The sequence below is a fragment of the Barbus barbus genome (assembly GCF_936440315.1).
Source record: "Barbus barbus genome assembly, chromosome: 3".
NCBI lineage: Eukaryota > Metazoa > Chordata > Actinopteri > Cypriniformes > Cyprinidae > Barbus > Barbus barbus.
The window spans coordinates 42,515,040-42,542,809 of NC_136731.1; the positions used below are offsets into that span (position 1 = coordinate 42,515,040).

The 27,770-nt window shown below is 43.6% G+C and overlaps 1 protein-coding gene across 1 annotated transcript; it reads left to right on the top strand.

Annotated features, from left to right (window-relative positions):
- Positions 1–1,468: 1,468 nt before the first annotated feature.
- On the top strand, positions 1,469–27,770 carry prr36b (proline rich 36b). The gene is made up of 5 exons (XM_079398501.1): positions 1,469–1,890; positions 13,892–14,564; positions 14,817–14,910; positions 22,257–22,471; positions 22,733–27,770. Exons 2-5 carry the CDS (start codon positions 13,994–13,996, stop codon positions 26,641–26,643), a joined length of 4,791 nt encoding a protein of 1,596 aa, XP_079254627.1. The 5' UTR covers positions 1,469–1,890; positions 13,892–13,993; the 3' UTR covers positions 26,644–27,770.

The following is a 27,770-nucleotide window of genomic DNA, read 5'->3' on the forward strand; positions in this document are numbered from 1 at the left end:
TTTCTATATGGGTGTGTACAGGAGCCAGTTGAGATCGACATGTGACTGTATTCAAATGATGAGGTTGGAAATTAAACAAAAGTAGGAAAACATGAGCTAATACAGTACCAGGGGTGAAAATTGCCATTGACATCTCTATTAAATTTTGCAATGATATTGTTGCCGATGCAGTTCATATACCGACAGGTCTGTAAGACTGTGCTCATAGGACCCGGGTAAAAACTGCAGAGAATAAACACAACAGGAGAGGTTTTTTTTTTTTGTATGCTTTGCCTATCAGAAATGCATCGGCTTCTGCTAGAAGAACATTTACATGCAGCTTTGTTTGTCAGAAAAGGAGAGCGCTCACGAGACAGAGAGGCAGACAGACATGCCGAAAGCCCACCCTGTGTCCCACCGTCTCAACAGCGCCAGAGAGAAAGGAAGACAAAGACTTGTATGAGAGGAGCAGCAGTCTAGAGGCTTCTCCAGAGTGTCTGGCAAAACAGGTTTGCAAGCAAATGCTACCAAACCGCATTCAGATAATAGGACATATATGTATTCTGCAAAAATGAACATGCATTTAAACCATATATGTGCTCACAGGTGTCTTTAAGCAGTAGGCCAAATAAATCTGTCTGCCGTCTGATCTAAAATGTCCCTCTTGTTTAAATACACCTTTAAATGCTACACCAGAACATCTTTAGTTTACTATTTCACCCCCAATCCTACTAAGGTTTAAAAATGTTATATTTGATATGTATAGGCATGTGGTTCTCAACTGGTGAGCTGCAAATCGAAAATGTTGTTCACAAAGAGCTGGGAAAAAAAACCCTAAGTGTAAATAATAAAATGATATTATCATGCATCGTCACGGAAGCAAAGTAAATAGGTGTGTCAACTTGTAAACAGAGAAAATGCTGCCAAAATCCATCAGGGGTCAGTTTTTTCTATTCAGCTTATGTCTTTTAAATAATTTTGAATAAAGCTGGGCTAAATTTTGCATTGGTCAAAGTGCAATCCATGTCCTGCAGTAAAACCTAACTTGCCTGCTATTTTAGTGTCATACACTATTATAGTTTTTATAATTGATATATTTGTAGTAATATTTTAAATGTATTTACTATGTATTTGTTTTCATATTTTATTTTGTAAAAGTTTTAGTACATTGGTGGTTTGTCATTTTTAATTTTTTAAATATGTCATGATAGGTTTTATTGATTTTTATTATTATTTTTACTTATATTTTAATACTTAAACTAAAAGAAAATTTAAAAAATTGCCTGGCAACTAAGTGAAATCCCCCTTTTTATAATATTTTAATCGTTTCTGTAAACGTTTATTTTATGTCAAGAAACATGTAAACTGTTGCAGTTTTAGTTAGGTCTGCCCTTCTCTTGAGGGCTTTAGTAAAAGTGAAAAGAAACGGCGGGAAGGCTGGCGTGGGTGGGCTCATGGGGGCAGGGGCTGCACCGGGGTCCGAGGCGACAGAAAAGAGGGACGGTGCGTAAAGAAAGGACGCGGGGTGGCCTGTGCGATGACATCATCCCTCATTTGCATAAATCTCAGTCTGAAAGCTGATTGGTCGCGGGCGGGAGAGACCGAAGCCGCTCGCGCTTTTCATCCTATTCAATACTCCCTCTCGCGTCCGCATAGTGTGTGCGCGTGCGTGCGCGGATCACCGAGCGCCGTTTCATTCTCTGCTGCCAGCAGACGCGCATCTCTTTTATCGCCGGTAGACAGTCAGTCAGCTCCAAACTGCCTCCGTCAGAAATACTGTTTTTTTCTCTCAACATTTGTTGCCGGTTTTTCTCGACTCGCAGTGCTGCCCGCCGGGTTCCGCTTGGAGAAAACCGGGAGGAGACGCGAGCACCGACTGGGCGTTGCTGGAGGAAAAGCGCTGTAGACTCGGTAAGATTCACTGTGTGCCGATCCCTGAAACAACCGGAGATTCATTAAAAGCGCTTTTCACCGTGTCACAACTAATTAAACTAAATAATTAATGTGTCAGTTTAAGAAATGCTTTTCATTCAACAGCATGATTCACGACTGCGTGCATTAATATGTAAATGAATATTTATGAGTTCTTGTTCACATCGGTCATTACAATAGAAGTACCGGCGGAATAAAAGAGATCACCAGAAGAAAATGCCACTGAAGCGATCAGGTTTCACACCGGTTTGATTCATAGGCTCTAATCTACACCGGTTTGGTTATTTTATCGTTTTTACTGCTTGTTAAGCGGCATGTCTCTTTTATTCGGTGTTGCTTGTTCATCTTGGAGCCCGTTTCAATGGTGGATGCCTGGGCGGTGACGGCAAACCCACTCGTAACTCGTAAACCCACTCGTTCAGAAAACACATATTGCGCTGACAGATGAAGGAGAAGAAATTATAATGCAGTTTTTCTGCATATGGTGTGTTTTGTGTGTTTCCCGGCAGAGAAACTTTCCTGTCGTCTGTTCGCTTGAGTCTTTTGTTCTGCGCCTCCTCCACCCGCCGCCCGCTTCACATTCAATACATCACCCGCCCGCTTCACATTCAGTCGCCCGCGAGGTTCGTATAATATATTCACCCTTTCTGTCCATAGCCTACTATACTGACCCGGTGTATTGCTCGGTCTCTAATATATAACCCCGCCGCGGTCCCAATAGACTGTATTACAGTGACTGAATTAGCTGGTATATGAGACTATTGTACTGGATCGTTGGCCAAACATCAAATCTATCAAATTTAGCCCCCTACTCAAGTATATATATAAAAACATTTAAATATATGAGTAGCCTGTCTGTTTTTCTTACCGCATTAGAAGCGTTATTAAGGCTGATTTAGACGTGCCTGTGTATCAGACCTCATAATGATACTGCAGGCATTAATTAAACGACCCACCCCTGGTGCAGTTTATCTGTCCAAAACCCTGTCCATTTCTAAGAGATACAGACCAGTTTACAGCTCGATATCATTCAGTTGTCTACTGTATAGTATTGATGTTCCTCCATATAAAAAACTACAAGGGTGATTCATCTGACTGGATTTTTTAGAAATGTACTTTGAGTTTAGAGAGGACCTGTGGGGTCATTTTGATTAGTTTTATGTTGGTATTTTCTTCTTCTCGTGGTTTAGGGACAATGAAAATCAACAGGGTGGTTTCTTGGCTTTGCTCCCTGTGCAACTGGAGTCAAAATGATGCGTTTCGCAGCAGGTGCGGCTTGGTCTGGCTTCTCCTGCTGCTAAATCTTGGCTTTGTAAGTCAGTTCATCCTATTGTCTTGCTTAATAGTTGCCTTCTCTCTTCGCGGCAAACAAAAGGTTTAAGACGGATGCCTCAACCCCCTGCGGCATCTCACCGCTCCAGTGAGGCTTCATCAGATCTATCTCTTCTGCTTTTGCCTGGTATATTGTGTATAATTATGGAAGGAATTAAATATATATATATATTAAAACAGACTATTTTAATCTGTTGTAATATGCGAGTCAGTGCTAAAGGTCACAGTGAACAATTCTCTCAAATGATTTCAGATCCATTTTTGTTTGACTGTCATTGTTCTCTCATATTATGATCCCGATACAATGCTGTAGCTGTCTAACTCCAGCCTACAGGGATTAGGCTCATGGAGGGAGGCATTGCCAGCAATTACAAATGTGTCATGGCATGATGGGTAGTGACTGTATGAGGAATGGGGTGGGACTCGCTTGAGAAAAAATTACAGCAGATGACATCAGAAAGGTCAAGTTCTTGTTTATGATTATCTGAAGAGGCATAAGAGAATATGACTATGCATTATTTGACCCACCAACATTAGCTTGCTCACTGTACGCTCTTAAAAGTAACACACATTTTTTGTTGTTGTTGATATATTGGCATTGTTGGTTCCATGAAGAACCTTTATCATCCATGAAACCTTTTAGTTGGGCAAAAATCGCTTTTTTAAAAAAAAAAAGTTTATTTGGCTTTTTAAAATGTTCTTGACACTAAGAAAAAATGGTTCTTTTAAGACCTTTTCACTGAAAGTTTCTTTGAGGAGCCAAAATGGTTCTTCTGTTACATCACTAAAAAAAAACCCATTGGGAACCTTCATTTTTAAAAGTGCAGTGAATGTTGTTGTCCCAAGATGCAGTTGCAGTGGTTTTCCTGTGTCATCTGTCGTTTTCTGATAATTCTCTCATATTGAAGCACTCACTTCTCTGGTAAAGATAGCACCCTGGGGGCTGAGCAGTTGTTGCAGTGGACAGTTGGCTCAGTTAGGATGGGATATTGTGTTGCAGCTGTGGTAATTTGAAGGGCTTGTTGCATTCTGAGTTCTTTTTTGGGGACTGTTTTGTGGTTAGACTTCAGCTTTCTGTAAACACGTTTGCTGTGCAGTTGTAGCACTCTTGCCGTGTTAATCTCCGTCTGGAGCAACATTATATCAGAGCAGACATGCAGTCCTTTCTTGGTGCATTTTGGTTCAGTATCCTTTGTTCCGGTCTTGGCAGATGTCACTCAGTGAATGGTGTCTTTGAGACGGCATCGGGTACTGCAGTTTACTGATGGATGTATTGACCTGCTGTTTTTAAAAAGGTTAAAGTTCACATACTGTAAGAATCCCTGCAGTGTCTGAATTCCATATTAAAATAATTTATCATGAAAACTAGGTGTCTTACTGCCGCAGGCCTCCATGCAGTGAAAAATGCCAACCTACTTTACGAAGGCATGAGACAAATTTTCTCTCAGTATCAACCTCAAGGTGTTATAAAATGTGCAGTTTGTCAGCAGTTTAAGATGCTTCCAAACTCCCAATGGAAGTAAAAGAAAACAAGATTCTTACATTTCCTGAAGAAAAACTTGTGCGTTGCTATGCAGATGCTGAAGTGTTTTGAGTGGTTTTCCATGGTTGCTTACTATCTGTCCAAAGTCTCTGTATCATTTTGGTCATTTTGAATTAAAAAAAATAAATAAAAAATCACAGATTTTAGAGGAAAATAACAGTAATCTCACTTGTCTCTTTCACAAGGGATCTCAGTGTCTCACGCTTTGCTCAAATTTGCTCATTCATTCATTCATTCATTTGACATGAATTCTCATATTTCAAGATCAATTGATCAAAACTGTCCATGAATTTTGCCTCTACAATTCTTACTGTACTCCAGAAATAGCCTTAATAATTTATCTTGAAAATTTGTTGGAGAGAAATTTGAGACATTAAAAACTTTGAAAGAGCAACCTCTGGGACATTATTGTTTAGTAGATTCTTCATCTAAAGCACAGAAACTGTCTCTTTTGTGTAACCAGGGGTTGAATACTTTCGCTCAGAATCACAGCAGTGGAAGGGCAATCACTTCTGCAGGAGTTTGAACCTACAACCTTTGGATTGCCAGTCTAGATCCCCAACCATAATCGTCTAATACAAATATTTGGTTGTATATAAGTTCAATGGCGTCACCAATGGGCACATTATGAAGTTTTCTGTTGAGTCAGAACAGAAGCTCAGAGTCCATCTGGAAGGTACTGGTCAGCTGTGAGCAGAAGGATAATCCTCTTATAGGTACAGTCATTTCCTGTGGAGTGTGTGTGTATGTCACTTCCTCCTGTTCGCTGAAGGGCATGTTTATTGTCTGCTGCAGATGACGTTTGTGGCCATGCTGTCACAAATAAACACACACTATCAGATGTCATTGATCAAACCCCACCATCTGGTTTTTATCAGTGGTTATGTAATTTGTCTCTTTATCTTTTTTTGTGCTCCCAGTAGATAGTAGAATCAAGCAGCTCCTTGAATTACAAATTAGTTAAAAGGCCCCTTTACACCCAAAACCTCCCAATTTCTGTGTGCCCACATGCTCTGCTAATACACTGCTCTACTCTCCCATCTGTGCTGCGACCCCTGCACTTTCTCTCGATGATCAATATCTGTCTTATCTCATCTCGTCTCACCATTTCTCCTCTTACTCTCTTGGCCAGGTGGCATGGCATGCTGGCTGGCGCCTGAATCTGGTCCGTGTCCTGTGTGCATCCCGTTCTGCATGTGTCCATCGCAGGATCGCACAGGATTAGCATCACGCTTTGTCCCGAGTTAACGAGCTCTGTCATGTGTTAATCTCCCTGTCCCCAGGGGACCATGTTGGTCTGCTGCTGGTTGTGATGTGTCCTGCTGCTGTTCACTGAGCAAACAGAGGTGACGGTACCAGTTCCTTCAGTCGTGCAACCCTGCTTTGACACTGCTTTATTGCATTTAAGCAAATTATGGTGTTGTTTTTGGGGGCATTTACACCAGATGTGCTCTTGTGTTCACAAACCACTAGACCAGGGGTGCCCAATCCTGATCTACCTTCTTGCAGTTCAGATCTAGCCATGAACAAACACCCCTGAACCAGCCCATTAAGATCTTCAGAAGAACTTGATCATTACAGACTGTTGTGCTGGAGCAGGGCTGGAACTGAACTCTGCAAATAGGTAGATCTTCAGGAACAGGATCCTGGGAAGTCGTGGCCTAATGGTTAGAGAGTCGGACTAGTAATCGAAAGGTTGCGAGTTCGAGCCCCCGGCCGGCAGGAATTGTAGGTGGGGGGAGGGAATGTCCAGCGCTCTCTCCACCCTCAATACCACGACTGAGGTGCCCTTGAGCAAGGCACCGAACCCCCAATTGCTCCCCGGGCGCTGCAGCATGGCTGCCCACTGCTCCGGGTGTGTGTTCACGGTGTGTGTGTGTGTGTGTGTGTGTGGATTTGTTCACTACTCACTGCTGTGTGTGTGCACTTGGATGGGTTAAACGCAGAGCACCAATTTCGAGTATGGGTCACCATACTTGACAATACGTCACGACTTTTAGGATTGGGCACCCCTGCGCTAGATGAACTGCAGCAAGATGAAACAGAATGTGTGACATTAATTCATATTTTGTGGTGCTAATTTCCAGAATTTTGTGGAAAATCTGCATAAAAAAAAAAAAAAACATTTGCCATGTTATGTATGAAACTAGATATACAATAGTTATACATTACAGACATAAAAACTGCAGAAAGATTATGTTAGTTTGCAAATTTGGCTTAAACTTTATTTGGTCATGCTTTATCACATTGTCATGTCAATGATTTTTAGTACTGCACTTTTAATTTTGTGTTTATATGGTGAATTATGCACAATGCAAAAAATGCAAATGTTTTACAAGTTTCTTGGGAAAGGTAAAAATTTTCTGAGCAAACTCAAAGTTTATTGGGGAAGTCAGATGTTTTGGTGAGTGTAAAAGTTTTGTGAGCGAACACAAAGTTTCCTGGGGAAGTCAAATTTTTCATGAGCTAACCCAAAGTTTATTGGGGGAAGTCAAAAGATTTGCAAGCAAATGTAAAATTTTATTTGTATTTTTTAGGGCAAACATTTTACAAAAGAGCACCAAGTTTCTTGAGCGAAAGCAAAAGTATTGCAAAAGAGCTCGACTTTTTTTTTGGGGAAGGCAAAATTTTTGTTGAGTGAATGCAAATTTTCTTGGGGGAAGGCAAACGTTTTGCATGAAAGCTCAATAGATTTTACCATTACCATAAGACAGAACACAAGTATGCATCCAGTGCAAATGGAATGCTTTTGGACTAAGCATTCTTGTGTAGGTCACTAATCTGTTGCATCCCAGACAGTTGTCGAGTGTCTCATGCCCTGGAGTAGCATATGTTCTAGAAAACTTATGTAAATCTTCCTTACAGTACAAGGATTACCTCCTCATCACCTGGATGATGTCCAGGTATCTGCCACACAAGCTGTTGGCGCCTTGGGCAGAAATAAAACTTCTTCAATCACAGCTAGTGTATTCTCAGTTTACCACTGGATTTGTTTACATCATCGCCCTGAGGGTAATGGTCTCAGAGCGGTTTCTTACAGCCTAACATCACTACCTTCCTTTCACCACTCTGCTTGTGTTTGTTCTGTAAAATGGACCAATCTGTTTGTTTTTGTGAGTTGGACAGAGCGGCTTCCCGACCTTTGACCAAGGGTGTTTTGGGAATGCGCTGGCCACGATCGCAATCTCGACAGCGGAGGCACTAAAGTGGCTTTTGTCAGCTTGGACAGCAGCGGTCCTGTCATGTGCCTCCATGTGTGTCTATCCCCTTTTCACTCCTCTGCGAGGGCCGCCACCCCAACAATCCCTTCTTTGGTGACTTGTTTCATTGCAATGCGCCTCGGGCCGGTTGACTTCATCTCGGCGTGTGTGTTCTGTATAATGGGCCGTTCAGAAAGTCATAAGATCGGCAGATAGAGAGTGGACCAGTATCTCCACACAGATGCGTCTAAGACGCTGTCCGCTCGAGTGCTATTATGTCATTTTGTTTGTGTTATGGACACCAGCGGCCAGTGGGCTATTCATGGAAACAAAAGACTCTTAAATAACTGACAGTAAGCAACGCTATCAATTTAAATAGCATTTATAATTGAAATACCTTTGATATTCACCACTAATGTGCCCTACAAATCAATTTATAGTTGTATTCGGTTCCTCACTAATGTGGTTTATAATGGATTTTATTATTTTATGGACCTGAGGTGAGGTTTATTCTTGTTTTATTCTGAGGGTTGGGAATCAGGTGCCTCAAACTTGTTGACCTTTTCCCCTGCAGAGCTGCAGAGCAGCGCGTTTCTTCCTCAACCAGCAAACTGTGAGTCCCGGTGGCCCTCTCTTTGTGGTGGTGGTCATCGCTGAATAGATCCAGTGTTCACTTGTTTTAGAGTGAGAGACGGGGGTGGAGGGAAACTTCTGCAGCCTCCGGAGGGTAAAAGCAAAAGGGGGGTGTGGAAGGGTGCATAAAGATGTTTCATTTCAATGCGCCTCAGGCTTTTGTCGCTCAATGTATTTAGGCCTGAGTTTAAAATGTAAGTTTTTGAATTGCGTATAAAATTTAATTTAGATTACAGATTAATGTGTAATCCAAGATTAATGTGATGCATATCAGACATGCATAAATATAAATACTGAATAAATATTGTTTGAGTGTGCATCGCTGTGGAGGCACAATGGAGTATTGGCCAGACAGACTTAATATGTGAAATCTTAAACTGTGACAAATTTCCGCTAATTAGTCAGTCCTCTGACCAAACGCCAAATCCGAGGCCAACAACAGCATCCGCAGTGCATGCAAACTAGAGCCCTGCACGGGCCTCAAATTTAGGCCCTAGCCTGGCCCTGGCCCGAGACGCTCAGGCCCTATCCCGGCCCAGTAATACATCATTCGGAACTGTAAAGGGTCTACTTTTATTTATGTGCACTCACAATATCAACAAAATGTTGTGCTTATATAAAACAAAGAAAACAAACATGATGCGCTTTCTGCCGTCTCGTCTTGAACAGTGCTTGAGTGCTGAGCGAATACATGCCTCACAGACATAATTATATCTATTGAAAGCTTTAAATGACCACTTAACGAAATAAAAAAATCTAAAACAAAAACTCTTTTATTATATTCATAATCAATAAAGATGCATTTTTCTCTAAAGGCACGTCTAATGAGGAGACGGCGAGTCAGGATCAGCAACTTCATCCATGCGAAACGGACTCAGAAAACAGTTTATTAGTAAATAATTCAAATATCTCATTACTATTTCCCCTGGACACATTCATGGTAATTATGCTGGGGCTTTGCGGCAAGCTTTAGTCTATTGCGTGCATTTGAACGCAGAACTCTTCAGCTGCGCTGAAGTCACTTGCGCTCGCTTTTGCTGTGGGACACTAAACACCGTCGAGCCGCTCTCAGTCACGGTAGCACGGTCTCGTGTTGTTTCCACCAGCGTGGCAATTTTTTTTTCATCACTAATTGATGGATGTCTAAAATATAAAAATAAGGAGAAACCTAAAACAGGCCCGAGGTCCGGCCCGCATCTGAACTATGACGTGAAAATTGTCCCGAAGCCCGGCCCTAGGGATGTAAAAAAGTCGAGGCCCGGGCTGAAATGCAGGGCTCTAATGCAAACGGCCTGGGAGAATCCACGCAATGCAGCATCTCTGTGGTGTGCAAATTTGCACTTCCTCCCAGCACAATCTCTCCATTGATTGCAATTTAGAGGCCAAAACTATTTCCTATAGTGAGCACTAGAGTTCGTTTCCCCTCTTGGTGCGGTTCATTTGGGCAGGTGAGAAAGCAGGAATCGCACTCGGGTCCGCACCAAAAGCAGACCAAACAACGAACTTTCAAACGAACCCTGGATCGGTGGTGAGAATGCGATCCGACCTCAAACAGACCCAACTGCAAAAAGAACTGCGCATTTTTGGACTAAACCAGCTGCCGTAGTCAGCTGCGCTGTGCATTATAGGATGAGGAAGTGTTTGTTGACAGTTTGCAGTTTAGCATGACAGGTCGCGGACAAACTTGGGGTTGTGAGGAGGTGCGGAGCCTCAAAATAGCAGTGTACTGTCTGCTGCATTTCACTCCTGTCTTTGTTTACTTCCGGGAGCACCGTTGGAATTTTCCCGCACGCTCTTTCTGACCAATCGAAAAGCAGTTTAGTGAATGCGTTCAAAGACACATCTAGTCAACAAGTGAAGCGGATGTTGTCACGTGACTGAATTTTGGTTCGTTTCAGCTGGTTCGTACCAGAGCAAACAGTGTGGTGTGAAAAGGAACCAAAACGGCTAAAAATAGCTACAATGTGTAATTTTTTGCCTTTGGTCTGGACCAAATGAACCGAACTACAGATGTGAAAGCACCCTTAGATTGTGCAGTTTGCTGGTTTGTTTGTTTTCTTGTTCTCCAGTTATTAGACATGTCGGTTTGGCCCCGACTGGCTAAAGCTAAGATGGCATTAGCCTGTTAGCACCTGCTGTGCCGCAGTGGTTAGCTGATTGTGAGAAGCAAGCTTTGCACACAGGGGACTTTTTAAGGCACAATGCAGCACTTAGATATGCATTTATGCATGCATGCATGCACAAGGCCGTGTTGTGCTTGCTCCTCGGAGAAAGAGGCCAAAGTGCATTTTGCCGCTACAATGACCCCATTAGCATGGGGCTGATCAGCGGTTTTGTGTCGGGACATTTTAAAGACTCTGATGCACCGTCCCTGGAGACCTGCCAACAATACTGCTTCTAGAAGGTATGCGACGCGTCTCAGTGTGTTTGTTTACATCATATGTGGGTCTTTGGAGGATGAGCGCTTCGCAGAGTCATCCCTTCAGGAACATAAGGCTCCTGCACCAGGATTGGTTACAATAATTGGATGAGGCATTAAGCATTAGGCATGTGCAGGTTCGTCCCTGAGAGTGACGGAATGCCATTAAGAGGGTTTGTGGGTAAGAAGGTTTGTAGGTACGATGGGTCTTATGTTTGTAAGGTCACAAAGCCTCTACACCTACCATTTCTGGTTTTCTCCATCTTGTGCTCTCAAAGGCTATAGATATGTATATATATATATATATATATATATATATATATATATATATATATATATATATATATATATGTGTAAAATATTAGGTTATATTCTGAATATCACCATCACTTTTGATTAGGTTTCCTAAAGCAGTAGCTCTCAAATCTTTTCGACTCAAGGGCTCACTGTTGTCAAACACTACATTCAAATGCAAAAAAGAGACATTTTTTGTAATTCTGCTATAATTATGACAAAACTGGTGGTTTTCAAACACAAACTGGGAATACTGAAATGTTATATTAAATTATCCCAATTAGCCACGGCTGATTTTGTGATCCAGAGGATGCAGAAACTGTTTTTCAATAAAAACAAGAGTTAATGAGGGATAATAAAAATAAATATGATTTAAGTTAACATAAAATAAGGTTAATTTATATCACAAAAATTAAAGCTAGGGCTCAAGAAATATTTATAGTTCAGATATTTTCAGATTCATGTAAATGCATTTCCCCCTGTCCATTTCCCTCAAACTTTGATTATTTAATTTGCATATGCTTTTTTTTCACATATGCCTGTCGTCATCAGCCACTCTGTAGAACAGAGGTCAGCAGAGGCCAGATCCTCCCCCAGAATTAGATGGACACCATAGGCCTCTGACTCCCCCAGAGTGACTGTTGTTTACATGCAGAGGAAGCAGTCTATATCCCTCAGCAGGATCATTAAGGTCGTAAGGCCGTGTGATGGTGTGTGTGTTTTCCTCTCGGAACAAGGCTGTTTTACCCCTCTAATCTCCTCAGCTCTCCACCACCTGACATTCTCACAGGCCGATTCTCATCTATCATTCTCAACAGGATCAATAGCAAGAGAAAAAAGCCAGGAGGGGTAGAGCAGATGCAACAAAGCCTGTATTTACAAGCAATATTAAAATAGAGAGATGTGAACTAGAGGAGTTGTTCTTCATAAGAGAAGAACAGCCCTTGAGGTCTATGAAGTGGAAGTGATGTTGCATGTGGTTGTGTTTGTCTAAAATACTAAAATCTTTGATATTCATTACTAACTAGTGTGTTATTTAATCCGACCGTAGAGTTCATTTTTGTGACTGCATAATTTAAAACTAAGCAGGTATTGTGTACCAGAACTTTTCACATCTGGCTTGTCCGTTTCAGATATTGGCACATTTTCTCCCTTAGTTTTGTTCATTTAGGCACATGTAAACATGGCATTTGCACTTGAATCCACATCAAAATAAATGGTCCAAGGTCACCTGAATGAGGTATCTCAGCCTGATTGAAAATAAACTCAATAAAAGCAATCCAACCAAACAGACCAACGAACCAAGCTGTATCGTAATTCATAATGGAAATGCGTGACATAAAAAGCATGCAGTGTCTGATTCTGAGCACATTAGTTATCATGGTTAAAAACCGAACTGAACCTAGAAGAAACTGCAACAATTTGCGCCTGTTTCGATATGGAGCAAATGATCAGAAGGTCTGAAAACACCCTAAGTGTCCAGAGTTCCCCCATTTGACACAAATACTATTGTTCATTTGCCATGGGAACAGTTGTTTGCAAGTCAATGTGGTCATTGTTAATGTTCTCAAGTGCACAATTCCTATCAGTAACTGATGGCAATAGATAGCTAGATCTCTGTCCAAGACAATATATCTTCTCATATCTTTTTTGTTCATATCTGGCAGCATATATGGAATGGGTTCTTTCCTCCCGGGCTTTCTCTCTCTTTTCCATCACTCTCTCTGTCCCCCTCCCCCCAGTTTCTCTAATTTGGGATGCTCAGCTGCCTGGACCATCTGTGTGATGACTAACTGAGGAGATTTTGTAATGGGCAGAATGAGTCCGAGGGGTGGAAAAATGAATGTCGACCTCAGAAAGAATCAGGGAGATTTTGCAGCTCTGGAATATAATATGGATGAGGTGTCCAGTGACACTGACATCCGCTTTATGAGTGCGCTTTTTCAATGTTTGTTGACTGACTCTGTTATTTTTTTTCCCATGCTCCTTTGAGCCAAGCCACTTCCTATCTTTGGCCTCTTCCACTGTATGAACTTTGCTGTGGAGCCGCTGCTCTTAAATCATGCAAACAACATCTGCTTCAGTAAGGCATTGTGGGTAATGCATCTGGCATTGCTGCTTTGCTAGTAGTTAGCAATTAGAAATTCCCCCAAAGTGTTTTGAAAACCAAGAGATTTTTTATACATGTAACAGCACCAAAATAATCTTGTGATAGATGTCTTGCTAAGTGAAAAACTGCATTTTAATCTGTAAAACTGTATTAATGACAACTGTAATCTTACACCAACCATGACTCCTAATAGCCGGCAACTACTTCTTGTGTGGCTTTAATTCAGTTTGGTTACAGTTTAAACAAATCCACAAGCTCTGAGCTATGAATCAGCTGTTGTTTTCCCTCGGCACAGCACGCTCTTTACTTCATTCCTAATCTCTTTTTAGCCAGTTTCTCTAAGACCTGATTCTTTATCTGATTGTTCTCTTAGGTCTGTCTGCCAGTTGTTGTTTGTTTATTGTCTGAGTTCTCGGATCAGACTACAACTCTTGTTTCTCTTGTTTCAGGTCAGCCATAACCATCTGATAGCAGCAGACTCCAACTAGTGAACTGAGTCCTAGGTTCCTGATTCCTCTTCTGCTGAGACGGACCTCCAGGACTAGGACAAGATGAAACCGGATGGTGTTGACACGGCAGCAATGGAGCCGATGGAAGCATTAAACGCAGGTCCTGCGGTCGAGGTGGCACCAGTGGGCGAAGTTCAGGACCAGGCTTTGCCTGCAACACAAACAGAAGGTGAACCGCAGCAAACAGAGGCAACGAACAAGACCGGAAAGGACAAGCCTGTGGATCCAAAAGCTAAGACGAAGGCTCCTGCCAAAACAAAGACAACCACCACTGGAATCAAGGCATCTACAACCAGCTCCCGTCCCACCACTGGCCAAAGCCGCCTGACCAACGGAGCACAGAAGTCGCAAGCTAATGGCGTCACCAAAAAGACCACCACAGCAAGCCTGGAGAAGAAAACCTCAACCACTGCTGCCCCTAAAAAAACAGTTAGCTCTACTTCTGCACCCACAACCAAGACCACAACCAAGGTGGCTGAGAAAAAGCCGGTGGGGACGGCGAGACCTGCCAGTGCTCCAGCCAATGGCGTGAAAACAACAGGGGCAGCCCAGCCCATCAAGAAAGCCCCCGCTGCACCAGCCAATGGTCTGAAGTCTAAACCAAAAACTACAGGTAAGACAAAAGCATCATCTGCGCTCATTAAATACAGCAGTGGTTCCCACCACAACACTGCACATTTTGCATGTCTTCAGAAAACTGCACTGCATTACAGCATTAGTTCAATGTAGGACAGGGGTGTCCAACTCCTTTAGACTTCCATGAGAGAAATTCTGATGTAGCATATTATCAAAATTTCAAATGAACTGTCTGTATTTGTCTTGTTTTAATGCTCTCAAACACGCTTCACACCATCCTTCACTACAGCTCCAGCTCCAAGACCCGCCACTGCATCCACCACGAAGACCAGCACCGCTGGCTCTCCCAAACCTGATAGGCCACCTGTCGCCAAGACAACCAGGTGAGCATCTTATTGGTTGTGAATGTCATAAACTGAGCTCCCAGACTGGGTATAGTAATTAGAATTCTGCAACGTGGGCCATTTCAGTAGTTCATTCTTTTCCAGTGATAATCAGGCATTGCTTATGCACCCTCACGTTGCAGTCCACTACTCCTCATTTACTAAATACTTAACGCATTAGACATCAATTCTAAAAGGGTAAGGGAAAGAGTTTCATTTAAGATTCAAGATTTTAATTTGTCACATACATAATTATACAGAGTATAACCAGCAGTGAAATGTAGGTAACGTAGGCTCATTTGCCGGGAAATGTAGGCTCATGTACAGGAAGGTGACTGTCACTTCCTTCCATTGAGAGAACGCTAGCTAAGTACACTCACAGCCTTCAAAGCTATACTACAGCACACTCCAGTCACTCACCTATCCTCTCTAGGTTATGATGTTTGTTATGATTGATGTTCCATTGGAGGATGGAGATGTCACACTGTAAAGTTGTTCCCCCACCTACAGGGATAGGATAGGATAGGACACGGACCAGTGAGGAGCCCAGGGAAGAACCGAATGCAACAGGCTTCGGGGGCCAGGCTTTGAGCCTTCATTTGCCGGGAAATTAACTGGCACAGTCCTAAAATTCCTGATTACAAAAAAATGTGAATGTAGACTTTAGACTCTCCCCACTGAGTTTAAGATTCTCTCCTATCAGAGCAAGTTTGGACTCTCCCCAGTGTAAGAGAGTTTAGAAAGCCTCCACAAGTCTCAACAGCCCCTACATTATTTTCACACAGCGACATGCTGACATAATGCAGATTTCTGGATATCCAGGACAGATGCCGAGAGATGTTAGGTTGGTTATCATGCAGACAATCTGAGTCACACTGAGAATGAGAACATAGAGCTCACAGGAACCGATTTGAAATGTCTGCAATCAACCATGAACAGTGAAGTTTTTTGTTACTTGTTTATAGAGGCGATGAGGGACATCCTAACGCCTGTAAATGAGCTCAGACTCATGACGTTATGTGAGGGTGGGGGAGAGATGTTTGTATGAGTTTGTGAACATTTTCAATGTGATATTTGGTCCCACAACCATACATTTTTGCTGATCGCTTTAGATTTTGACACATTGATTGCCTTCTTTACTTGAGCTTCTTTTTAAAATGCAGTATGTTTCTTCCAGTGCTCTTAAAGGAAGTAAAATGTACAAAAGCTCTGTAATTAAGAGCTGCTTAGTTAGTAACAATAAAAAAGACTTTAAGAATAACCTGGCAAAGACAACAAAAGAAAAAAAAATTGATCCAAGTTGTTGTTTAGTCCATGTTAGAAAAATCCAAAACAGAGCTCTGCCATGACATATAGCATCTCTCCTCCCATGTCATACAGCTGAACAGGACGTTTATTTCATGATTAATGGTGTTTAGAGTAGGAAAGCTGATGTCCCGCACACAGACGATGTCACACACTGCTTGAAAAAGAAACACATTTGACACTATTAACATTGCAGTATATTCAAGCACTGGGTTTAGAAAAGATAATCTGGGGAATCCACCCTGAGCCTTTGTTTTCTGCTTCTGCCTCATTATGATTTAAAGATCAAACACTAAATGGCAGCGAAAAGGCCGCTTGTCATCCAATTAGTGCAGGAGAATTTGTGTTTGTGTTTGTTGTTATTTTGACCCAGTAGGCATCTTCGATCTGACAAATATGTATTGTTACTCTGGTCAAAATTTGCACAGTTGAGCAGCATAGCAAAACTGTTATTCTTAATTTTAATATCAATACATTAATTTAACATTTGCTTCACAGTCCAGTAATATATGACTCAGTTTTGGGTGCAAAACATTTTTTTCTTCACATTTGTGTGCATGTGAGGAGTCTTTGTGTAATGTGCATGTACGCATCCAACCATATGTGCGTCCTGCCTTCAGCAGTAGACATTGTACTGCAGGGAATTCTGCGTCTACTGAACCTACTGGATTTTAAATAAATAAAACATGCCTTTGGCATTAATGGTGCATATTTGCAAGCCAAAGCTTTAAATAAAATCTGCAGAATTGCAGTTGCTACTTGTAGCACCAAACAGAATTACAAAAAGTATAAAAGCAGTGCATGATGTGAGTCCTGCGTTGGGTGCTAGCAAATATGAATAATTTTGATTGATTTAATTCTTAGCGCAACCTTAATGAATGAGCTTCTTCCTGTCGATGATTGCGTCATAATGATGTAAGAACTATGGGCTGGTCAGTAAAGGGTGCGCCCAGCAGCCAACACTAAACCATCTGAGTCATTTCTCATAAATGAATTGCTTTCTGTATCTCAATGTCCCACTTTCTCTCCTTCATTAGGTCGTGGTAGAGTTCAGTCCTCCAGAGAGATGTTTTATTGCAGCCACTGCATCTAATCTCCAAATGGAGCGTGTGTGTTTCCCAACAGCCAACTTGATTGATGGTTTATAACACTTCAGTGATTCTGATTTTGCTGCAGTGCTTCACGTGTTTCTCGCTTGTCAGATTTCTGCATTTTTATAGGCTGTGCATGTTCGCTAGTGTCCTGCTCGTCAAGTTTGACATGGCTGTACGTTGGACATGCTCATTTGTCTTCACTATCCACTACGACTGTGGCCTGTTTCCTGTTTTTTATTTTATTAGAATAGTTTATTTTCTTGACTCTTGAAAGTCTTAAAGAATTGTGACGAGTCGGCTGCCTCCCCCCTGTCCATCATCACCACCCCGTCCCGTATTCGCCGCCCTTCACCAGGCTCCCGACGGGAGTGGGTGTGTGAGAGAGGAGGGGCGCTGAACACGCAGGGCTGGCGGCGTGTGATGAGGCGCACCTGACGTGAATGGAGCCTCATCACCGCCGCCGTTTAAACGCCGAGCGCGCCTCTCCTCGAGAGACCGGTCTCTTCCCCGTGCATGCACGCTGGTGTCCTCGTGGGTCCAGGAAAGGGGGCGTAGAGGGAACTACCTGCCGCCGTCAGAGACGCGAGCGGCCGGACCCGCAGTCCGGCCGACACTGCACCCGCGATACGGCCGTCGGGCAAGGACGCCGGGCCGTGGAATCCCGTCGAGCACCCGGGGATGAAGGAGTTGGACGAAGCCGCCACAGAAGCCGCCGTCACCCGCGCCCCGGGACCTCCAGACGGGAGCGCGTGCGGCCGCCGGACTCCGCCCCTTACCTGGACCCTTCCCTCCTGAACACTGCCCTCCTTCACGAGCCCCGCAGCACAACGAGGACACCAGATCCCTGTTTATTTTGGACACTTTTCCCCCTTTGGACACTTTATTTTAAATATTGTTTAATAAAAACCTCTCCGAGGCTTGACGCCACGCCCACTGTGTCTGTCGTTGGCTCCTCCCGCCACAGTGGTGGAGAATGCGGGCAGGCGGAGCCTAGACAGCACAGTTGGGCAACATCTGATGACGTCATCCCCTCTCGCTCGCAAGAAGCCGTAGAGCCCGTACGGGGACGGAGGAAGGACGGGGACAGCCTCCCAGCCACCAATGGGGTAAGTGACATTCTGTCTATTTGTCATCATTACCCCGTGGTTGGTTGAGGCTGTCAACTAAAACCCGCTTTCTCTGTCCCGGCTCCGGCGCGGTGCGAGAGGGAGCGTTGCCCGGAGAGGAATCCCTGCCCCGCCCACTCCGACCGCTGGAGCCTGGTTGAGGAAGGTAGCACTCCTGCGTGGGCGGCGACCCTCGGACGGGGATGTCGCTTGGGGGGGGGGAATGTGACGAGTCGGCTGCCTCCCCCCTGTCCATCATCACCACCCCGTCCCGTATTCGCCGCCCTTCACCAGGCTCCCGACGGGAGTGGGTGTGTGAGAGAGGAGGGGCGCTGAACACGCAGGGCTGGCGGCGTGTGATGAGGCGCACCTGACGTGAATGGAGCCTCATCACCGCCGCCGTTTAAACGCCGAGCGCGCCTCTCCTCGAGAGACCGGTCTCTTCCCCGTGCATGCACGCTGGTGTCCTCGTGGGTCCAGGAAAGGGGGCGTAGAGGGAACTACCTGCCGCCGTCAGAGACGCGAGCGGCCGGACCCGCAGTCCGGCCGACACTGCACCCGCGATACGGCCGTCGGGCAAGGACGCCGGGCCGTGGAATCCCGTCGAGCACCCGGGGATGAAGGAGTTGGACGAAGCCGCCACAGAAGCCGCCGTCACCCGCGCCCCGGGACCTCCAGACGGGAGCGCGTGCGGCCGCCGGACTCCGCCCCTTACCTGGACCCTTCCCTCCTGAACACTGCCCTCCTTCACGAGCCCCGCAGCACAACGAGGACACCAGATCCCTGTTTATTTTGGACACTTTTCCCCCTTTGGACACTTTATTTTAAATATTGTTTAATAAAAACCTCTCCGAGGCTTGACGCCACGCCCACTGTGTCTGTCGTTGGCTCCTCCCGCCACAGAATATATAGTTCCCCAAAATGAAAATTTCTCTATAGTGTGATCATTCACTGCAGTTCATGTAATTCTAAATCCGTATGACTTTATTTCACAAAAGCAGAACCTCCAGTAAGATGACACTGTCTATTTCAATTTGTTTTATAATATAGGTATTTATTATTTTTGGTCTTTTCCACAGGGCACAGTATAAAAAACAAAAAATGCGTACAGGTCCATGCATTGTCCAATTAGTAAACAGAATTGAAAACTTGCATATTTGATTTGACACAGATTTGCCACCGCAAGCCAAGAAATCACTGCACATTAAAAAAAAAAAAAAATTCTGTTGAGGTAAAGTACATAAATCAAAATCTTGATGAATGTCTATTGGCCCATATTAAGCTAACACAGCAAATTTACACGCAGGTGAGTGCCAGCAGGTAGACGCAATTTCATCAAAAGCTGCTGAATTACAGCTTTACCAATGTATTAGGATTCATCCTGAAGGGACATGAACCTCGTTATTGAGGTTAAAGAGTCCCTTCAGGCCAGAGTGCCTTATTAAAATCTCATCAGCCATAGTCTGCCAGTCGCTGGCTCAGGAGGAGGTTGTCTTCCTCATTGCTGCTGTGGCTTCAGGGGAAGTTTTGCCACTCACAAATGTAATGGCAAGTTAAACAGTGTTTATTAGCCAATCAGGCCGCAGGCACCACAGAATTGTGAGCCAATTCCATTGCTCACAAAACATCAAAGACCTATCTATAAAATGGTTGAATCGCGTGCCGTTTGCTTGAAGCACTTAAAGCAAATGCACATGTCTAAATGTGCTTGGATAGTTTTTAAGCTTCAGTGCATTTTTGTGTTTTAATGTGCATTATATTTGCCCCCAACCCTGGCACAGATCTGACAGAAAAATGCTTGGCTTGTTGTTGATGATTTGTTTGTTTTTGTTTTTCTATTAGAGGAATAGTTCACTCAAAAATCAATTGTCCATATCACTTTCTTTATTCTGCCAAAGTTATTTGACAAAGGCTGTTACATTTTTGCAAGGACAATAATGTACCAACAGTTTTCTATTAATGTACTATAAAATACCTAAATAATATAGTGCAGAAGTCATATTGTTTCTTTATTGTGCCCTTTTTGGAGCTTGATGGCACCTGGACTGTATGCTTTCATTGAAAGAGGTTTTTGTTTCTTTCTCTCTCACACTCTTTTTAACTCGCTCTCTTTCTCTTGTGTTCCAGGAGAACATTTACATTTATTCATTTAGCTGACGCTTTTATCCAAAGCGACTTACAATTGCTATATATGTCAGAGGCCGCACGCCTCTGGAGCAACTAGGGGTTAAGTGTCTTGCTCAGGGACACATTGGTGTCTCACAGTGGATTCGAACCCGGGTCTCTCACAAAGGCACACCAAAGGCATGTGTCTTATCCACTGCGCCATCACCACCCCACAGAACAATGCTTGCGCTAATCTCTGTGTGCTCGCTTCCTATACTGAGTCATCCTGTCACTGTAGATTATTCATATCGGTTTTATGTTTGAGATTAAGATGAAGACTTTTATAGAACCTCTCATTGGCTCTCTCTATCGCTCTCATTCTCTTCTTATCTAATAGCATGCTCTCCTTTTAAGGTTGAATTATAATGCAAAAATGTATTCTAGGAACAATACAAATTTGGGTTTATTTCCAATAATCTGTTATGTCACTACTATATATATATATATATATATATATATATATGCATCCTTTGATCTGGAGATGTGGTTAAAAAAAGAAGTGCAAAGACTTCAGTCAGGTAGCTTCTTCATGGACTGTACACAGGTCTAATTATCAAGTTGGCTCAAAGACTAATATCCTAATCCAGGTTGTGTGCGCAAGTAAGTGTTTTTGTAAAGTGAAACTAGGTCAAGGAACTACAACACACCACTACATTAATTCATGTGTGGTTTTCTCTGTCAGGTTTATCTGTTTATAGACTTGTCCTCTTTGTTCCAGAACCTTCACTGCTGGATCTCTCTGTCTCTCTCTCTCTTGTGTGGTTGCTTGCTCTCTCACCTGATTCTCTATATGTAGGACACCACAGTTTTTTAGAATCTCATCCCCACCCATCCTGCATGGACTTTGCCTAGACGAAATCTGGAACTTATGGAGCATGTGTTTTAGCAAGATCCATGCTATTTGCCCAAGTGGGATTTGCATGGTTATTTTTACTCAACACAATGAAAGATTTACATGGTGCTCACTGTGTCTTCTGCACTGATACGCACACTGCCTCGTGCTCTCCAGCTCTTTATTTAGAACAGGAGAGACACATGCAGTGGAGCGTAGACAGAGGAAATCAGAAGCTCCTGCCAGGCCCACAGGATCTAGGTTAGCTTACTCAGATTTGACCTGGACATGTACTGAGTCACTACCGTGTGCTAAGGTAAGCTCATACTAGACCAGAGTAGACAGATAATACACCCCATCAGGGCAGATCACGTGTATTACCACTGAGTCAGGCACCCCAGGATAGAACAGAGGCATTATGGGTAGATAACTGGGGGGAGAGGATTTCTTGAAAAGAATGTTTTTGCTAGTATTAACATAACCCCATGTTGTGCTCTTGAGCTACCTGTCTTTCCCTCAGGCCTTCTGTGCTGTGACTAATCAAAGATTTTACTCATGAGTCACTGCTTTAAATGGGATATATGATCCATCACCAATGACTGAAATGTATGCAGTGGAGTTTTAACTAATATTAGAATATATACTCACTTTCTGTGAGTCCTTTCCTTCTGGCATTCTTCTGCTTTTTTAAATGCAGAAAGTCCTTGTCCTAGCTGGACTCAAAGCTCAACGAAAGTCTCCTACCACAGAGTTGTGCAAGCTAGGAGCAACTAGACCTAAAATGCCCTAATTACTCACCTCTGTAATGATTTCTCTATTTCTCGTCACATCTACTATGTGTAGGTCTGCTGGCTCTGCTTCTGCTGCCCGGTCTTCCCCTGCTGCCCCTAAGCCTGGGACACCGACAACTGCCAGCAAGACATCTACAGCCGCATCCAGGCCAACTACTGCTACACCCAAGACACCATCTACTACTGCTAAACCTTCTCCTGCTAAAACCACAGCGCCCTCTGCTGGCCGCACTCCCACTCCTAAGACCACAACACCTGTCATGAAAGGTAGGCACCTCATGGTATTCAATAAATGCATGCATGTAGTTCACTTATAACCATTGTAACAGTAATATTGTTTTGTAATATGAGAATACTGATATTTTACATATGGTAAATATTTAAATCTATTTTAGTGCTGTATTTTCATAAAATACTTTCATATTTTCATACATTCAGTTTACAGTATTTAGTTGCTTATTAATGCTTCGATTAATTTCTATTTGAAAGCTGTGATACTGAGTTGAAATTATGTTCTCTTTTCATTAGATATCAGTAAGCAGCCATCTACAACAGCGGTCAAGAAGCCCACTTCTTCTCCGCTTACCCGGCCAGCACCAACCAAGACCACCAAGTCTGACACCCCTAAGTCAGCTTCCACTATCAAGGCAGAATCAGCCTCAAAAAAAAACACCACCAAGGTAGCAGAGGTTAAGACTAGTAAACCTAAGGATAGCAAAGCAACACCTTCCAAGGAGGTTACCGCAAGCCCCAAGACCACAGGCAGCAAGCCCGGCACTAAGACAAGCAGCCCAAAGAAGTCAGTTGGCAGTAGCACTCCAATGCCATTGAAGGGTGGCCCAAAAGCCTCCCAGCCTGTAGCAGCCACAGAGGCTGAGAAAAAGGATGTGGTACCCACTGTGGTTGCAGCCACTACTGCTGCTGCTGCTGTTGTTTCTGTGGTGACCTCTGAGGTAGCACCTGGAGACTCAGCTACAGCTTGTGTTCCTGCTGTCACTGAAGAGGCACCTGAGGACTTGTTTACCCAGGTCAATCCTGCTGCCTCTGAGGTGAAATTAGAAGACTCATTTACAACTCTAATTCCTGCTTCCTCTGAGGACTCTAAAGATGATTCTAAAGAAAAGGCCACACATGTCACTGCCCCTACCACTATGGAAGCACCTGAAGACAAAGTTACACCTGTCATTCCTCATGTCACAGAGGAAATACCTGAAGACTCTGTTGCACCTTTCAGGCCTGAAAAAGCACTTGAAGACACAACTATATCTGTCATTCCTCCGATCTCTGATGAGGTACAAGAAGAAACTGTTTCACCAGTAATTTCTTCTGAAGAAACACCTGAAGAAGTAACTACACCTGTCATTCCTCCTACCTCCTATGAGGCACGAGAAGAAACTGTTTCATCTGTCATTCCTTCTGAAGAAACACCTGAAGACGTAACTACATCTGTCATTCCTCCTACCTCTTATGAGGCACGAGAAGAAACTGTTTCACCTGTAATTTCTTCTGCTTTTGAAGAAACACCTGAAGATGTAACTACAGCTGTCATTCCTCCTACCTCTTATGAGGCACGAGAAGAAACTGTTTCACCTGTAATTTCTGCTGCTTTTGAAGAATCACCTGAAAATGTAACTACAGCTGTCATTCCTCCTACCTCTTATGAGGCACGAGAAGAAACTGTTTCACCCGTAATTTCTTCTGCTTTTGAAGAAACACCTGAAGATGTAACTACAGCTGTCATTCCTCCTACCTCTTATGAGGCACGAGAAGAAACTGTTTCACCTGTAATTTCTTCTGCTTTTGAAGAAACACCTGAAGATGTAACTACAGCTGTCATTCCTCCTACCTCTTATGAGGCACGAGAAGAAACTGTTTCACCTGTAATTTCTGCTGCTTTTGAAGAAACACCTGAAGATGTAACTACAGCTTTCATTCCCCCTGAAGAACCCATTTCACCTGTCATTCTTCCTTCCTCTGATGAAATACCTAAAGAAACAACTGCATCTGTAATTCCCCCTACCTCTTATGAGGCACCTGTAGAAAATGCTTCACCAGTCATTTCTCCAACCTTTGAAGAGGAACCTGAAGACACCGTTACACCTGTTATTTCTCCTACTTCTGATGAGGTGGAGCTTGTCTATCCTCAGGACGTCCCCCAGATCATGGACAATTATAAAGATGACAATGCCATGTCTCAGCTGGCTGCTGAAGTAGATTCGGTCAGTCTGGAGGAGCCAGTGCCTGCTGTGTCTCCCCTGGGAACCACAGTACTGTCCCCACCATCCTCTCCCACAAGCCCACCAACCATGCCAGTCGAGCTCCCAAGTTCAGCTCCCTTCCTGGTCTTGCAGGGTCCAGCTGAACCATGGGCACAGAGCTCTTCACTGTACCCCATTACTGTGACCATAGAGAATGAGGAGCAGGATGAGGAAAGTCAGCACGATGAAGAAAGTGAGCAGGATGATGAAAACGATCAGGATGATATACAGATGCTCTCAGCGGCTGAGAATGTGATAGAAGACTTTGATCTGATGGGCTCCACTGGTGGGGATCACATAAAAAATGCAGCTCCTGTCTCCACCTTGCAAGAACGAGAAGAGGCGGTGGAGAAAGCTGAAGAAGAGATTAATGAAGACGATGAGGAGGAGGAGGAGGAGGATGACGAGGACCAGGACGAGGACGATGAGGAGGAGGGGGAGGAAGAGGTAAAAGAGATTGGCATAAAGGAATCAGTGCCTCAAAACGAGAAAGAAGTTGACCTTAAAAAGGGGGTGGAAGATTTTGCCAGCTCTGATTGGGGTATGATGCAATCAGATGACATGTACAGCAGTAACAAACATGACTCAGAAGTGACATCTCCCTTTAATGCTGAAGACAGCTGCAGTGCTAAAGAGACAGGTGACTTCATCATGACTGAGGCAGACAGGGGACAGCCATTCACAGGGCCTCCTGGAATCCAGTCATTTGGTAGTGAAGACGAGGAAGAGAATGAAGAAGATCATCTGAAGGAAGACATGGATCTAGCATTAGAGCATGATGATGAACATTACAAACAACAGAAAGACTTAGAGGAAGAAGACAAAGATGTAGAGATGGTCCACAGGGGCATGGATGAGAGTGCACTTGGGGTTTGTAGAAATGATGGTAACGAAGATGAAGATGAAGATGATGATGATGATGACAATGATTACAGAGAGGAGAGTCATCTAGATCTCAACGGCATGGGTCACACTGCTCCTGCAACATCTATGCCTTTGACAGCAGCATGGAGTAATTCCAATCCATTCTCTGATCCCTGGGCCCAGCCTTCTTCCGTCCTGTCTGAATCAAACCTGTCAGCTTTAAGGGTTCAAGATCCAGACACACTCACCAAATTCCCAGCCGATCCAGACATAACCACCAAATTCTCAGCTGAACCAGATACACCCCCCAAATCCCCAGCTGAGGCTTTTCTGGACATGAGTCAACCCCTGGTTCAGGCCTCAGAACCTCAGCCTGATCTCCAAGAGGAGACCGGGAGCTCAGTCCCAGTGGAGTCAGGTATCTTGGCTCCTCCTGCCATTGGAATGTCCCAGTCCAGCACCCTCAGTGGAACAGCCCTGGCTGCCCATAGCAGCAGTGAGACCAGCACACCTGAAGAGCTTCGAGATTATGACAGCAGCTCAGGTGTAGAGTCCCGATCAGACAAGCAGCAGACACCAGTCCCTGCCATGCAAACAGACATAGAGCAGGACCTAGGTATTCACCTAGAGCGAGGTGATGGGGAGGAGGAAGAGGCAGAAACGCTGCCGGCCGATGAAGTACTGGGTGATGCCGCAACGGCACCAGCCTCTGTACCATCATCACCATCAACCTCTGATGATGAGGCCAGTGATACAGAGGGTGAGATGCCAATCAATGATCCTGATGTTGCGACTGATGACAATGCCACAGATCCTCACAACCTCGCTGCCCTGGAGGAAGATGAGGAGGCTCCTGAACACATTGGCGAGGAAGATGGTGATACACCTCAGTCAGCCAACTCTGTGGCCTCCTACGGTTTCGACTGTTCCGCGTCCATCTCCAATGCCCACTCTATGGCTGAGAGCTGTGGAAAGAGTCCTGGCATCTTTAGCCTGGAAAATGAAGAGCAGCTTCCGGAAGAGGCCAAGGATCCCTCTTTCATCAAGGAGCTCACCCTGCCAGCAGCTACCGCCTACAGTGATGACATGTTGGGATGCCCAGTGGATTTGCTGCCTATCAGCGAGCCCACAGAGAGGGATGCTGGGTTTGACGAGCACTACATGCTGTGCAGTAAGACAGACCCAGGCACTATGGAAATGGATCCTGAGTCCCCCATGCACCTCTCACCCCAACATGGGGATGATTCTGACGGCCAGCCACCATACTACTCTGCTATATGTGATAAGACTGATAACTTTCTGGCAGGTAACGTATAAAGTCCCTCTTTTGGAATGCACCTTGTCCACCCCAAACCCCACGCTCCTACCCTGTGTCCTTCATTTCTTCCAAATGTGGGGTTGAAATGAATAGAAATATGTGATAGAAGGGGGAAAGAAAAGGGGAGCCATCAGGTGAGGGATAATAGCTTTGTCTGAGCTGCTCTCTGTTCTTCTATTACCACGGTGATGGTTATGATTGTATGGCTTAAACTTCTGTATGTACAGTAGCTATTCTCATTTTCTATTAGAATGTACTTTTTAAATAACACTGTGTTTCATGGCACCCCTGAACCTGCAATGTTAGACTAAGTTAAGGTGATGTCCTTTGATGAAAGGACAAAAATGCAAAAAAAAACAAAAATAATAAAATAAACACTTGGTGGACTCCAACTACCTTTGTATTTATCCTACTGTTTTTACCAATCAAATGTCAATTTTTTTTTATACTTTGTTTTTTTTTTCTTCTTGTTTTTATTTGATTTGTTAAGATCCCTGTCTTACCTTAATGTTTGTACACACATCAGTTTTCCTGCACTGTAAAAGTAGCTTCACTGTCTTTTGAAACTTATTTCAGCTTTCTCTTTTAAAACGTGTTCCAGCACTAACTGTTTTAGCATTAAATAAAGGTTAGATTTTCTTCAGAAGCTTTTCACGCTCACAGTGTTTGACATAGGGAGGTGAATGAGTGTTAGATGGCAGGTCATAATTCATTTTTGGTTGTCTTTTATTAGTTTTGAGCTACTGCTACACATTTTTGTGAAGGATAACATAGATTCTCATTGGCACGTAACTTAAGTGTTTTAAAGTACTGGGCTCAGATTGACATGGATTCTTTCATTTCCAGTTGATAAACATTTGTACTTCGGAACAGACTAACTATTTCTGTTTATGGAAATTGAAGTGTTTTTCTGCATTTTAAAATCTTAAAATGATGCTCACAGGTCAGTTTACTGTGAGTTCTGGGACATTTCTATAAGAATTGGAAGTGCATGTGCAACTAATTAAGAAATTGTTACTATCTTGCTATGAATCCAGACATGATCCAGGGATGTTTGGACATTAATGATTCACAATAACTAAAAGTTTTTTCCCAAAATTCCATTAAACATCATTGCAAGACTGTC

Bases quoted from the DNA above. Each gene is read 5' to 3' on its own strand.
- prr36b (XM_079398501.1), top strand. From the start codon at position 13,994: ATGAAACCGGATGGTGTTGACACGGCAGCAATGGAGCCGATGGAAGCA. The intron at 14,565-14,816 runs GTAAGACAAAAG...CCTTCACTACAG, and splicing joins GTCTAAACCAAAAACTACAG to CTCCAGCTCCAAGACCCGCC. The intron at 14,911-22,256 runs GTGAGCATCTTA...TACTATGTGTAG, and splicing joins CCTGTCGCCAAGACAACCAG to GTCTGCTGGCTCTGCTTCTG.